This window comes from Pseudonaja textilis, chromosome 2, assembly GCF_049901715.1.
Source record: "Pseudonaja textilis isolate UNSWEBS1 chromosome 2, rPseTex1.2, whole genome shotgun sequence".
Taxonomy (NCBI): domain Eukaryota; kingdom Metazoa; phylum Chordata; class Lepidosauria; order Squamata; family Elapidae; genus Pseudonaja; species Pseudonaja textilis.
The window spans coordinates 96,082,704-96,097,681 of record NC_141991.1 but is presented as its reverse complement, the minus strand read 5'-3'; the positions used below and the strand labels follow the sequence as shown (position 1 = coordinate 96,097,681).

At 37.8% G+C, this 14,978-nt stretch overlaps 1 protein-coding gene across 2 annotated transcripts; it reads right to left on the bottom strand.

Moving 5' to 3' along the window:
- Positions 1-492: 492 nt before the first annotated feature.
- On the bottom strand, positions 493-13,670 carry C1QTNF2 (C1q and TNF related 2). Of its 2 annotated transcripts, XM_087924591.1 has the most exons (4): positions 13,442-13,670; positions 11,062-11,130; positions 6,081-6,332; positions 493-1,870 (listed from the first exon to the last, which is right to left on the bottom strand). In XM_087924591.1, the coding sequence occupies exons 3-4, from the start codon at positions 6,322-6,324 to the stop codon at positions 1,257-1,259; spliced, it is 858 nt and encodes a 285-aa protein (XP_087780717.1). In that variant the 5' UTR covers positions 6,325-6,332; positions 11,062-11,130; positions 13,442-13,670; the 3' UTR covers positions 493-1,256. The 2 variants fall into 2 exon arrangements, with proteins under 2 accessions (XP_087780717.1, XP_026551877.1); XM_026696092.2 differs by lacking the exon at positions 11,062-11,130 and having other exon boundaries at positions 13,442-13,640.
- Between the last annotated feature and the right edge of the window lie 1,308 nt (positions 13,671-14,978).

Here is a 14,978-nt window from a genome sequence, read left to right as displayed (position 1 = left end):
TGTGGGCCAGATCTAAGCACCCCATGGGCAAGATCCAGCCTGGGGGCCTTGAGTTTGACATCCCAGATCTAGATTAATGTAACCTTTGCCTATTTTAACTTTCTTGCTATTGTACTATTGTAGTCTGCAGCCCTAACATGCTATTGCAGTATAAAATCGTCCCATTAATTCTATTTTGCCTGTGGATACTGGCATCATGAACAGGCAATGATGGAGTGTAAATCCAGCATCCTCTTCTCAGGAGAGCTTTAGATTAAGCCATTATTACAGGATTCCAGTCATCCCACCCTATAATGCTTTGCTAACCAACATATAATCAATTCCTAATGAAACAGGGTCATGTGTAGCATAATCAATGGCTCATTTGATTTTTTAAACATTTTAAAGCTAATGCTCTACTGAGTTATTTATTTGGTTTGACAATCAAATACCATTTGTATTTGCTCACAGAATAAAGGAGATTTTTTCAGGGAAAAATGAAATACTTGTGAATATTTGTAACTTTTTAATAGTACCAGTAGCACTATTTTTTTTACACATCAGATCCTTTTGGTGTTATTAAAAACATGTAGAGTGATAAAGAGAGGCTTGCTGTAGTGGTAGCCTGAATTTAGGGGAGGGGCCATAACTTCTAGCAATGGAACACATGCTTTACCAGCAGAAGAACTCCAGATGCATCTATGGGTTCCCTGATTAAAGATAGCCTTGTTGAAAGGCACATTTCTGTAATGCTCAATGGCAATTGTCCTCCTATGCAGGCAATCGGGAAGTAGGCAGATAAATTCAGCTCTAGTTTAAGTAATTTCTGACTATCCTTTACATTACAGGATATGTATCTTTTTCTGCTTTAGAGAAGGAGCATCAGTATTGGTTGGTATAGGCTAAGATTTCTTTCTTTTGTGTTTTGCAGAAAAAGAAACTCGATAATAAGAATCTTGTATACTGAGAATCACAGACAACTTTCCAACCAGATCATGGAGTCATATCCACCAATAAAATGTTATCTTTTTTTCTCCCCTTCCCTCTCATTTGGAAACCATTTGTGAATGCAAGTCTATGGAAAAGAATAAAGTGTCTGTACCATCTGAGGCAAAGCAACTCCATGGTTTAGATTAATTATATAAATATTTGGAGAGCTTTAGGCCATTGTCCCCTTAGGTCTGCTTTTGTGGCTGAAGGACTTTTTCTAAGATAAATGTACATAATTTTCCATGGTTCTTGTCTCCCATTAGGTAGGTTGAGGTTGGCAGTGCCCTTTATAGATCATTGAGATAACCCTGATCAGCGTATATCAGAAAGCCAGTAAAAATGCTATCTGTCCAGTAGGGATCATAGAACAGCCCATTTTGTTCTGAGTAAAATATCTGCAGCCACACCTCATCCTTCTGCTTTAGGGAAAGGATTGTTGATCCAGAAGCAATGTCATGATTCCCGGTATTGGCATCAAAAGTCTTTATCTTGTACTGACCATTACACACCAGCCCAATAGCCAAATGTTTATTGGCCAGTGTGATATCATAAGTGAAATAATAGACGCCGGGGATGTTGCATATAAATTTCCCACTGGAAGCGTTGTAATTTCCACCTTCATTCATGAGGATCCTGTCAAATTTGATGGGCAGCCTTTCTTTTGGGTAACTGTTTGTCACAGCAACAGAGAAAGCTGATTTGGCTTTCTTGACATTGCATTTGCAAGGGCCAGACATTCCAAGGTCTCCTTGGGCTCCTCGGGGCCCTTTCTTTCCAGGCTGCCCGCTTTTTCCAGTGGGGCCCTTGGAGCCTTTTAGACCACGGAGACCAGCTTTGCCAATGGCTCCTGGTTTCCCTTTTGGTCCTGACTTTCCTGGATTTCCCATCCTGCCTTGGGTACCTACGAGAAAACACAACCTCAATGAGTAATCATACAAGGGATTCATGGATCTTTTGGACATAGCAACCAGAGGGTCAAAATTGGTTTTGCAACCCAGGAAATATTAAAAAAGGGCTGTCTGCTGGGAGGTGTTGAACTGCATTATTTGATGGGAACCGTATCCCCATCTTTTTTGTCCTGTTCATTCTATTATCCTGCAATCTGCAACTCTTACACTGCAAAAACATATGGACTACACAACTCAATCAGGGCAAAACAATAGATGCAATCTACATAGACTTCTGTAAAGCCTTTGATTCAGTGGTACACGACAAACTACTCCTAAAACTAAAATCTTATGGTATCTCTGGACAGAAGCATTCCTGTCAAACAAACAACAAATGGTCAAAATTGGGAGTGTCCTATCAAATTCTGTACCTGTCAATAGTGGTGTCCCCCAAGGCAGTGTTCTAGGACCAACTCTCTTCATACTCTACATAAATGACCTCTGTGATCATCTTAAGAGCAACTGCATTCTCTTCGCTGATGATGTAAAGCTGTTCAATACCACAGACAATACTGCTACCCTTCAAAAAGATCTTGACTATGTATCAGAATGGTCAAACAAATGGCAACTTCAAATCTCAACAAATAAATGATCTGTCTTACATATTGGCAAAAAATATCAGAAAATAAAATACAAGCTGAATAGTCAAGACCTTGCTGATGATCCAAACTCTGTCAAGAACCTTGGAATACTCATCTCTAATGATCTAAGTGCTAGAGCCCACTGTAACTACATAGCCAAAAAGGCATTAAGCATTGTTAATCTAATCCTACGTAGCTTTTTCTCTGGTAATATCACACTACTAACTAGACCATACAAAACATTTGTTAGACCAATATTCGAATACAGCTCATCAGTCTGGAACCCACATTACGTATCTGATATTAGCACAATTGAGAAAGTCCAGAAATATTTCACAAGAAGAGTTCTCCACTCCTCTACTCGTTGCAGAATACCTTATGCCACCAGACTTGAAATTCTAGACCTAGTAAACCTTGAATTATGCCGTCTTCGGTCTGATCTAAGCATGGTATATAAAATCATACACTGCAATGACTTATCTGTCAATGAATACTTCAACTTCAACCATAACAACACAAGAACACACAATAGATACAAACTCAACGTTAACTGCACCAAACTTGATTGCAGGAAATATGACTTCAGCAACAGAGTGGTCAATGTCTGGAATACTCTACCTGACTCTGTGGTTTCTTCCCCAAACCCCCAAAACTTTAACCTTAGACTGTCTACTATTGGCCTCGCCCCTTTCCTAAGAGGTCTGTCGGGGGCGTGCATAAGCGCACCAACGTGCCTACTGTCCCTGTCCTATTGTTTCTTTTATTTTTTTTATATGTACCCATTTCATGTATTCATAACTATGTATATACTTATACCTATTATCTTGTAAGCAATTGACAAATCAAAATAAATAACTAAAAATAAATATTAGAAAATGTGGAGAAAATATATTCTCTTCTAGATAGGTAGTTGAAAGAAAGAAAGAAAAAAGGATTCTTGCTTCCTGCAAAGTTACAATAGAGTTTGTTTTGTTCTGGGCTTGTCATAATATCTAAACTATTACTGAACGTATAAATGAAACCATTTATAGCTTGATGAACAAATCATGGTTTTAAAATTCTGGTATACTGTTCTGTGGGATTGGAATCAATATCTCTAACATTGTTTTTTTTTGTAATCTATTGCATCAAACAAAGCCAGAAGTCATTACTTTTTTCTTCTTTCTGTACTTTTGCTTCTTCCTTTTATCTTATAATGAAATTTAATATTTTTTTTTAAAAAAAATAGAATATCTCTCACAGAAAGATACAACAGAAGAAGCAGTAACTGTATGCTAAAACTGCCAGTTGAATTATTGTTCATATTTGCAGTTATTATTCCCTATTTGTATGCTAAATAGGAGTTGGATCAGAGTTCTGGTGCAAATGGAAGGATCCCAAGTGAAATTGCATTCAACTATTTCCACTCTCTGAAACGGGGTGGGGTGGGAAATGCTTCTTGCCAATTCTTCTGCTTTCCACACCCTCATTGTTTTGAAAGCTCTGTCAGCCTTCTAGAGAATATTTTTTAGGAGGAAGAATGTAATTGGTGAAAATCATATCCTCTTTCTACTAATAGTACAAAGCTTAATAGATTTCAAAGCCCTCTCTAAGTGAGGAGCTTGTGGAAGGGACACTATGTTAATCTATGATAGGCGAAAATCAGGGTGTGGGTGTATGGGTCTGATCTTTTCCAAGAAACATTTTTTTTATTAAAAAGTATACACTTTTAATAAAGATTACATGTAGCCATTTTGGAAAGAATCCAATTTTGCCAACACAATTGAGTGAGGGATTGCTCAATCTACATCATCACGATTTAAATCCTATATTAAACTCATGAATCATTTGAGAGGCAGTTTAAGTGGTGGTTAAGGCACTTGGCTAGAAACTGAGAGACTATGAGTTCTAGTCCTGCCCCACAGGCATGAAAGCTGGCTGAGTGACTTTGGTTCGGTTACTCCCTCTTAGCCCATGACATTAGTTCTGATGATAAGCCAGTAGGTTAATATCTGTTTGCAATCAAAGGATCAACACTTGGTTGATTTGAAAAAAGTGGACCCTGCACTTACAAAAAAAAACACTAGGATGAAAAAAAAATCCAATTTAAATCCTTTATCAGTCCAGCAGCTCTGTGCATCTGATAAAGTGAACTATAGCTCACAAAAACATATGCATTATAACATTTGATAGTTCAAAAAATTGAAAAAAGGCTGCTCCTGATTTTTGTTAATGGTTAGGAGTCTCGTTGGAAGGAAGGTTATGCTGCATCCAACCAAGAGTTAGATAATTTCTATTTATAAACAAAGTCAGCTAAATTACAGCCCAATTTGGTCTCATCATTCCAGACACATTCCTTCTCCTCTGTATCATCCCTGAGCAGGCCTAGGAGCCAGAGGGAGTATTAATACCTGTGTCCTTTCAGTTTCATTTAATTTACACTGCATTTTTTGTTTTACAAAACATGAACTGAATCATCTAAAGCCTGCCCAACCATGTCCAACTGATAAAAAGCTCAGTTAAAATTGCAAATACAGAGCACCCAAAAAGCCTTCTTTGGTCATTTTGTCTCCTTCCTTCAAACATATACCTGGATAGACTGTTTTTACTTGCTGTTTAAAGGTAAGGAGTCATTTTACCATTTACCATCCTACCACTCATCTCATTTCTGATGGAGATATAGAATAGACCATTTGACCATGTTTTATTGTCTGGGTCCTACAATGTGCTCAATATGAAGTGCAAACTCATATGTAAACAAGCCACTATGGTTTGTAAACAGGGTTAACCCCAGCTAAAGCTTGAATTAGCATGTTAATGCTAATTAACATGCTAATTCAAGTCAATAATTACTCTTGCAACCTATAATTGGTGAATGTAACATCTGTCATGTGAAGGACCATATTACATTTTTCATAATATGTCACACTGTTTCCAAAATGAGGAGGTTCAAAACCTGTTTTGGGAAAGAGTTTTGGGTCTTTTTAAAAAAACAAACAAACAAAATATCTGTCTTAAAGCAGCAGTTCCCAATCTTTCTGGCTTTGTGGACCGGAGGCAGGAGAGTGAATGGGTCCGCTTCATTTGTGCAAATGGAGCTTCGCGTGTGTATGTTCGCCTGCCGCTTGTGTAAGTGGACCTCTGCTCGCATGGCCTGATTCCGGGCCATAGCCTGGTGGTTGGGCACCCCTACTTTAAACAGCTCTAAAACGGGGGTGGGGGGAGATTTTGCTATTTAAAATCCACTCACCAAAGGATCTAAAGTTTCAGCCCCAGCTTCTCTGGGAAGTTTTGGGATACCATAAAAGAGGTGGGCCGCATGAAGCCTCTGAATGGCATTTTTTTGCACCTCTATCGTAAGTTATGATTATGGACTTCTGAAATAATAAATTCCAATAAGATGCCATAACCAACACTTTGGTTGTTCAAATATATTTAAAAAATGTCATTCTTCCTTAATTTGATTTTGAAGAGAGCTACCATGTAGAAAGTTCTTATGAAAGAAAATGGATTTAGTACTGTAGAGGCTGATTTAGATTTCCCCATTCTTTTTTGAATTCCTTCTGAAGTAGAAAAGTATCTTGAAAAAGAAGCCATCTCTCACCTTCATCCCCCGGCTCTCCTTTCTGTCCATCTTCTCCATCTCGTCCATCTTTTCCTGGGTAACCCATCCTTCCTATATTCCCAGGAGCACCCAGAGCTCCGGGAGCACCTGGAGGACCTTGTGGTCCTAGCACACTGCAGATGATTTGCTTGGAATTTTTCTGAACGTCTGCTTTGGCAAAGCTACTGAAAAATTGATTAACTATACAGGGAGCAATCCAGGCAACCAGAAAAAGGAAGATCATGGTGATACCTGCAAGAAATTAAGCAGAAGCAATGATGGGTGCATGTTTCAAGAAGCAGCTAGGGCTGGCAGGAGCATTAACAGGAGTGGAACATGTTACGTCATTAACATTTAAGGTTGGGGCTCAGAGGAAGTAGGAATGCATCCTAAAATCTTTTCAGAAGGATGGTTTTGATAAACTGCTGCAGAAAACACGCACCCACGGACTCTTTTGGTGCTTCAGGACTATCAGATCTATTCTGGAAGCAGCTTTTAAGTATAACACCAGAGCACACATAATCCGACCCATGCCATGTTACCAGAATTAGAAGCATAGATCCACCGGCGGCTGATGGAATTATAAGCATTAACATGGAATGAAGACATTAAAAGAAGTAGATTATGTTATTAATAAGGGTCATTATTCTTATGATCAATAAGCAATTGTTAAGTAGTAACATACAAATTCATTCTCTCTATTGGATAGCTGATTTAAGCAAAAAGTGGGATTTTTCTTTAGCAAGTCTGTTTTTTCAAGCCACAAGATACAAAATGGAAAGTTTTAAAGAGCTCTTTATTGATTTTTTTTTTTATAGTTGCCTTCTTTAAATGGGTAATAACAGTGTCTGCTCGTCTGAAAGGCTGAAATACTTCCCCACTTATTTCAGATTTCCACCAATTTCTTTCTTTCCTTTGTAGAATGAGACTAACCTACCTGGCTGGTATACTGAGACTACCCCAGCATAATGTAGTACCCACAGTTATGGGAAAGTTCAAGTCCCTTCTCAACCACAGAGCTCATGGATGAACTGGGACCCTTCATTCTATCTCAGTGTCTAAACTCATAGTGTCATGATGAAGTTATAAAAGTAGGGGAGATCCAAGTATGCTTTGTGGTCTCTTCAAAAATGAAGGATGTAGATTAATAAACCAATGAATGAAATAATACATGCAGAAAATAGTGGGGCACTGATAGAAACTAATAGTATGTGTCATATTGGCAGATAAGTAAATACATAAATTTGTGAAGGTGTAAATAATATTATTAGGTCCTGAAATGATGTTGTCAGACTAGATATGGGGAAGGGAAGCAGCAGGAAAAAAAAACAGATCCAGGAAACTATAGACCAATCAGCCTAATATCATATACCCGGGAAGATACTGGAAAAGATAGTAAAAAAACAGATCTGCCAACATCTAGAAACAAGTAAAGTAATAACTAGCAGTCAGCATGGGTTTACTAAGAACAGATCATGCCAAACCAATCTTATTTCATTCTTCAACGTAGTGACTAAATTAATAGACCAGCAAAATACTGTGAACATAATACAGTATATTTAGATTTCAGCAAGGCATTCGACAAAGTAGACCACAACCTACTTTTTACTAAGCTAGAAAAAGGTGGAATAGATAGCACCACCATCAGATGGATTTGTAATTGGATGACAAACTGTACTTAGCAAGTAGTCCTTAATGGGTCTAAGTCTACATGGAGGGAAGTAAGCAGTGGGGTGCCACAAGGTTCCGTCTTAGGCCCAGTACCCTTCAATATCTTCATTAACGACTTAGATGAGCGAATAGAAGGGGAACTTACCAAATTTGCAGATGATACAAAAGCTGGCAGGAATAGCTAACACCCAAGAAGATAGGCTCAAGATCCAGATGGATCTTGAAAGACTAGAACACTGGGCCGTATCTAACAAAATAAAATTCAATGAAATTCAATATAGAGTGCAAATCATGGAGAAAGAGACGCAGATATATAAATGTATGCATGTGACAGAGAGAAAGAGATCTCGTATTTTAAAACAGAATGCATGTGAGTGTAATTTTCTGACTCCAAGTCAAAGAGAGAAGATTTAAATTTAAATCAATGGGGGAATTAGGAATGACAGAAACAGTCTGTATGTCTCAGTGGTGGTATTCAATTTTTTTTACTACCGGTTCTGTGGGCGTGGCTTAGTAGGTGTGGTGTGGCTTGGTGGTTATGGTGTGGCTTGGTAGGCATGGCAGGGGAAGGATACTGTAAAATTCCCATTTCTTCCCCATCCTACTAACCTGCTTTCCAGCACCATTCTCCTGTGGAGGGTAACAAAAGAAGACCCAGCCAGTCAGCTGGGATTCAGGAGGCAGCGAATAGATGGGGGCGGGGCCAATCAGGTATTTACCGGTTCTCAGAATTACTCAAAATTTCTACTACCAGTTTTCCAGAACCTGTCAGAACTGGCTGAATACCACCTCTGGTATGTCTTCAGGAAAAGGGAACAATGGAGATCAAGCAGAATTTCTGACGTGTTTCCTCATTGCAAATTGCTTGCTGGAGAAATGCATTATGAATTATTTTTATGTACAGAATTCCATTATTTAAAAATATGTATAATTAAGACCAAACATGAGAGTGGGAAACTGAAAGAAAGAGAATGATTAAATGAGCTCTGAAAATGATTTTTGTTTTAGACTAGTTTCCAATATTTTCCTCCGTTCCATGTTGTATACACTGAACTAGTGAAAAATAGTACAGGAGGATGCCAACCCCCTAAAATCTGTTCTAAAGTATCAGACGTCTCTTGGATGCTTTCAGAATCAATTAGAGAGTTGAAATAAACACTAGTAAACTACCAGACTTCAAACACAAAACTTGCTAGCTGGAGCTTAGAATAAGAAAGAAAACATCTGTTTTTTCCATGGCTGCCAAAGAATTATAACTGAAGTATATGCTCTGAGCTGGGAAAGGAGAACAACTTACACAGTACATCATTAACAGGTTACTGTTTTTATTTCAAAGCACATAGTCAGAAAAAAATGTATGGTTCATATGAACTCATACTGATGTCCTGTTAATTGTGGCATGAAGAAAGCCTGCTAACTGCTTTTAGACGCAATGTCCTTTTGATATGGCAATTGTCCTATCTCCATGTCGAGGCAGCCCAAATTCATCCTTTCCTGCTCCAGTTTCAAAGTAGTGTTTTCATCTTCTCCTGACACACACACTGGAATATAAATGATCTGTGATGCCTCATTTGCGATCTTGGTGATGATAATATCAGCTGAGCAACTACAGCAGGTCCTCTGCTCCAGATTCACTCTTGTTCTAGAAGGTCTATTTTCAGAATCTGAATGACAGGTTATCAGCATGGATCACCTTCATATCAGTGACCATACAAGTGCAGTCACTCACTTTACTTGGAAAATCTCTGAAATCTCTTTGAAGAAGCACAATAGGAAGAGTATTGATGCCTTTGAAACTTGGTAGCATATCACAAATAGTATTTGGTAGATTATCATAAATAGCCATAAACAGTCAAGAAATAAACAAACCGTTCATTAAACAAACCAACCCAAAGTTCTCACTCAAAGCACAACTGTTCAAGGTCAAATTATTATATTCTGATACATGATGCAAAGCCCTAGTTCTCTAGAGAAACCTATTATATTGGGAATGGTGGAAAAAAGGAAAAGGAGAATGGTGGAAAAAAGGAGGAAAAAAGGAGACAACCAGCTGTACATTGGATGGCTGCACTGTTGGATATCTTAAGGACCAGGTGGAGACAGAAATCTGTGTGGTTGCTTAGAATTGAAACCAACTTGATGGCACTTAATTAACCAATTAATCAACCAAATTTTAGTTGGCCTCAGCAATCCTATTGATACATTGCACTGATCTGCACATCTGTTTTCCAGAATGAGTTGAGGCCACCCATTTGTCAAAGCCAAGAATAGAAAGTATCATCTTTCATCCACCCAAATCTGCTTCGTCCTATGTACCAAAAGTAATATTTTATGGACTTCTGAAGCAAGAATGGAAGACTGCAGTTACACAGAAAGTGTAGCTGATGAGTGCGGCCAAGAACAAACAACTGGTTATCAGAACAGCACTTTGAACCTCTCCAGACAAAGGAGAGGATAGAAGATCATCCAAAAGTGTTTCAGACAGTTTCTCCTCATGAGGAGACTGTGAGGTAGTGGTCTCTGGCAGATTTTGAGCACTCTATGATGAGGGAATAGTCATCTTGTACAAATTGTGATCAGCACCTTTGAAAGAGCAGAAAATCTAAATGCTTTCTTTTCTAATAATATTTAGAAATTACTTATTAACTGCTTTTCAGCTACTAGGAACCTTTAGATTCACAAGTCTGAAAATACCAGATGAATTTGCCTTCAATCCTTAAGGAAATTTTTTTTTGAACAACAAGCTTTAAGAATTTAAATATTTTTTGAAATGAGCAACAAAAAATTGATTAAAACTGATTTTAGAAAATTACAAGGTCCAGATAAATTTGAAATAAGATTTTGGTATAAATTATAAGGAATGTTATATGGAAAAATGTTTTTGTTCTGATTTTTTTTAAAAGAAACCATAAGATAATAAGATAAAAACATAAGAAAAATAATGGTCCAACATAAAATACAAGATAATAATGTAAAAAAATAATAGGATCAAATATTGAATCCTAGAAAGAACTAAAGATTTCAGTTAAAGAACTTGACTAACAGTTACAAAATGATGCAGAATATTGAAATATTGGAAACACTGAAGGATATTTTTGAATAATGGAGTCAGAAGTTACTATTAACAATGACAACAGAAATATTTGCCTCTATGGATAGAATGTTTCTAAGGAACAAATTTTATCTAACAAGACAAACTGAATTGAAAGGAAACTTACGGATAAAAGGCTACAAGAATGACATGGAAAAGAATCTAATTGATGCTTTAATAATTAAAATAGATACACAAACAATAAATCAAAATCCTGACCTGGAGAATTTTCTATATTGGCCCCTCCCAGAAAGGAGAACTTCTCTGGAACCTTGTGGGAGCCGATACCTTGTGGGAGGGGGAAAGCAAAAATAAATAAATAAACCCCTCAGTTCCAGGAGTAAATTTGATTGGGTCCAGTTCCCTGCAAGAAAGGAAAGGGCCTTTTGATTTGCAGAAAGGGAAATCAGAATTCTGTTGAATTGATTGGTTTGGAAATACAATATATAGTATACATGTTTCAGGCAATCAATCTTTCATGCTTAATGCTAGTTACTAATCTCATCCTTACATATTTGTACCTGCAACTCAGCTTTGACTCCTGCCAGCTAGAGGTAGTCCTCCTCAACTCAATTGAACACAATTGAGCCCAAAATTTATGTTACTACGTGAGACGTTTGTTAAGCGAGTTTTGCTCCATTTTAGGATCTTTCTTGCCACCTTTGTTAAATGAATCACTGCAAATGTTAAATTAGTAACACAGTTGTTAAATGAATCTGGTTTACCCATTGACTTTGCTTATCAGAAGGTTGCAAAAGCTGATCACATGACCTCGGGACACTGCAATCATCATAAATATGAGTCAGTTGCCAAGCATCTGAATTTTGACCAGGTGACCATGGGGACACTGCCATGGTCATAAGTGTGAAAAATAGTCATAAATCACCTTTTTTTAGTGCTATTGTAACTTTGAATGGTCATTAAGTAAACTGTTGTAAGTCGAGGACTATCTGTATATAGAGAAGTCCACACAGTTTTCTTGGCACTGATTTGCTCCTGCTTTTTTCCTAGGGCTGAGAGAAAAGGAGTGGTCCAAAGTCACTTATCTGGCTTCTATGCCTAAAGTCTCCCTCTGGGACTTACGTTCAATAAAGGAGAATCTTAAAGTTGAAATGAGAGGGTCCTTGGTGCTCTCTGAGCTTGGTTGTTTTCTTGCAGATGGTTCATTACTCAAACTAGGTAACATCAGCAGTCCTAGTAAGGAATGGAATTTGTTTTCCTTATGCGCGAAAGGCCTCTAAGGTTGCACAGAGTACTCTTTTTGTGAACAGACATAACTATGGTGATATATAACTACCTAGTGACATCAATTTTTATATTCTCTTTCATTATCATTGTTTTTTAAAGTTTCATAAGCTACCCAATGAACAATGTGTAAATTTTGGGGTGATTTTTACTGGGAAGAATGTAGTAATATGTATTAATTTTAGACAGTGCTCATACACAATGTTGTTTTGGTTTCCTAAAATTCAAAGGTGGAAAGCAGTAGGAAAAAAAATGAAAGGCACATTTGAACAGGTAAGCATACATTCCTTCATAGATCTTAGAAATTACTAACAGGATTGGTTGGCACCAATTTGGGGGCAAACTTCTACCATGCCATTTTTTATTTTTTTTTGCAGAGGAAGAAGGGGGGGAAATGGGATGGCACTGTATTTTTACTAGCCTCCAGTTTAACCCTTCCCTCTTCCCTTGATGGGGAGGGGAGGAGAAAGAGACAGGATATGCCCAAGAGCAGTTAGAAAGTCTGGGAGACTGACCAGTTGAATGGTGAGCATATGGAGAGAAAAGCATATCAAATTTATTGGCTGAAGGCATGGGAAAAGATAAATTCATAGATTTCATGGAATATATAGTTTGATTAGTTATGGAAGGTGAATTTATCTGCTATTTTTTTTTAACCTTCTCTTAAAATTTCTTTTAGCAGCTAAAGGGGAACAGATGGGTCTTATTAGAAAGGAAGCTTCCCTTCATTTGTATCACAAAAGCCACGTCAAACATCCCTCTGGCTATTTTTTTTGTGTGTGGCAATTGTTCTCTTAGTTTTACTATTTAGTAACTTAAAATGAATATTTTAGTTCCGGATTAATTTTATCCCTTTCCTAAAAACAGCAAAGATTTTCTTTCTTTCTGTTTCTTTCTTTCTCTCTTTCTTTAAAAACAGCTTCTCGGTTGAAATCAAATGGGCTTTTTATGAGAGCACAGAATCCAAAACAAATCATTGGTGGTGTTTAATGAGAGAAATGTGCAAATTAAAGACTCTCGTGGCCGCCTCCCTTTCATTTTTTTCAATTTCAAAATTGAACTCATCAGAAGTTCACTCTTTGTCATTGATCATGTGTGACTGCACAATTCCAGCGATTCCTTGGCACACTATTTTTTTTTTTTTTGCACAAGAGACAACTGCAACTTTAAGTCAGCATTTTTGCACTGCACTTTGTCTCCCCACGTCTTGTCAGTGCCATACAAACCTCAAGAAATCAACCGTTTTAAGGTGACATGCTTACTTTAGCAGTAAATTGCCCATACTTTTGCATAGCCTCTGGCTGAAAGCCCTACTTAAAAAACGGTTAAAAGAAGTTAAAAATAAACTACTTACCAGCACCGCTTTCTTCAAGCAGCGCCTGACATCCAGTCGGAAATTTGCTGAATCTTAAAAACAAATGTTCTTCAGACAGACCTTGTTGCCCACCTTTGTCAGGAGTCACTGCCACAAAGCACTTCCTTTAAATGAAGTATCTGAAAAGCTTGCTTTCTCAAATACAATTCGCTGAAGTGGCTGCCTTGCATTTGCATCCCAGTTCCTTCCAGCAGCTTTTTTTTGGCTCAGTTTTGCCAGAGGCATTTTTTGATTATTGTGTAATGTGTTTGAGCGTCTGCCTTGTGTCACGTGACACGGGGAAGAAAACTCTCCACACATGTGGCTAAATATTTGGAGAAATCCCTTTTCCTCGTGTTCCAGGCAAAGGCTTCCAAGGATCAGGAGCTACTTGTCTTCAACATGTTACCTAATGAGGCTGAACCCTTGCTTCTCAGTCTTAGCAACTAAGATATGTGGACTTCAACTCCCAGAATTCTCTGGCTAGTCCACGTCTTGAAGTCTGTAAGGTGGAGGACCATTACCCATTGCTGGTCAGCAGGTAGCCTTAATCTAGTTCACAGGTATTTTAACTCTGTTGCTAACAATTTTGCCAAATTTCAACAGGTGCAGGCCTGTATTTAAGATCAGTGATATACTATAGTGAAAAAATTGTGCATATGCTCAGGGTGACAAATACGGTATATATACTACTAATCTTCCCAGTATGTTTTAGAATAGAATATAATTCTTTATTGGACAAGTGTGATTGGACACACAAGGAATTTGTCTTGGTGCATAGACTCTCAGTGTACATAAAAGAAAAGATGCCCTTTCATTACATCATCACCCAGCAAGGCTCAACCAAGCCTGGGACTCAGGACAGCCTACAAAGTTGCCCCTGCAGGGCCCCATGGGAGTCTGACAACCAATCAGAATACAAGCTCCAATTCAAATCCCAACAGAGGATTTAAAACCAGCATCAGCCCGTCCTTCTTTGGAGCTCCAAGTCATGTGGTTCTGTCCACCATTAAACCATCTTTCCAAACAGCCTCCATGTTTTCAGTGTCTTTTGGAACTGAACCCAGAAGGGTAATTCTTCCAACAGTATTTTTTAGTTGCCCTGTTTCCAAGCCTAAGCCCCCTTTGTTCCAGTTCTGGCAAACTGTGCAATAGTACAGCTATATTCTTTACTGAAACATGGTATGTTGTGTTGGCTCTCGCTTATGAAATCTGGGACAGTTTGTGCAGTATCCCAAGAGAGATCTTATAAAATGTTCTGATAGCAAAACAAAATGCTCATTAGTTTAGCCTATATTAGATTTGTATGAGGCAAGCCAGGCTTTAGCTGCTCTGTTTAGATTAGTATAATTTTAGAGCCTTTAAAATAAAATGTTCACAGATGCAAAGCAGAACAGCATTACGAATTAGTTTAGGCTAAACCTGGGCTGATGTTTAAAATTAACACTACCCTTTTACAATTAACATAATATGCCAGAACATAGTACAATATTTATATGGTAAATAAACTTGTGTGATTTGTATTAGGAAAATTACA

Excerpts from the sequence above, each read along its gene's own strand:
- C1QTNF2 (XM_087924591.1), bottom strand. The coding sequence starts at position 6,324 with ATGATCTTCCTTTTTCTGGTTGCCTGGATTGCTCCCTGTATAGTTAAT. Across the intron at positions 1,871-6,080 it reads AGGAGAGCCGGGGGATGAAG|GTACCCAAGGCAGGATGGGA; the intron begins GTGAGAGATGGC and ends GTTTTCTCGTAG.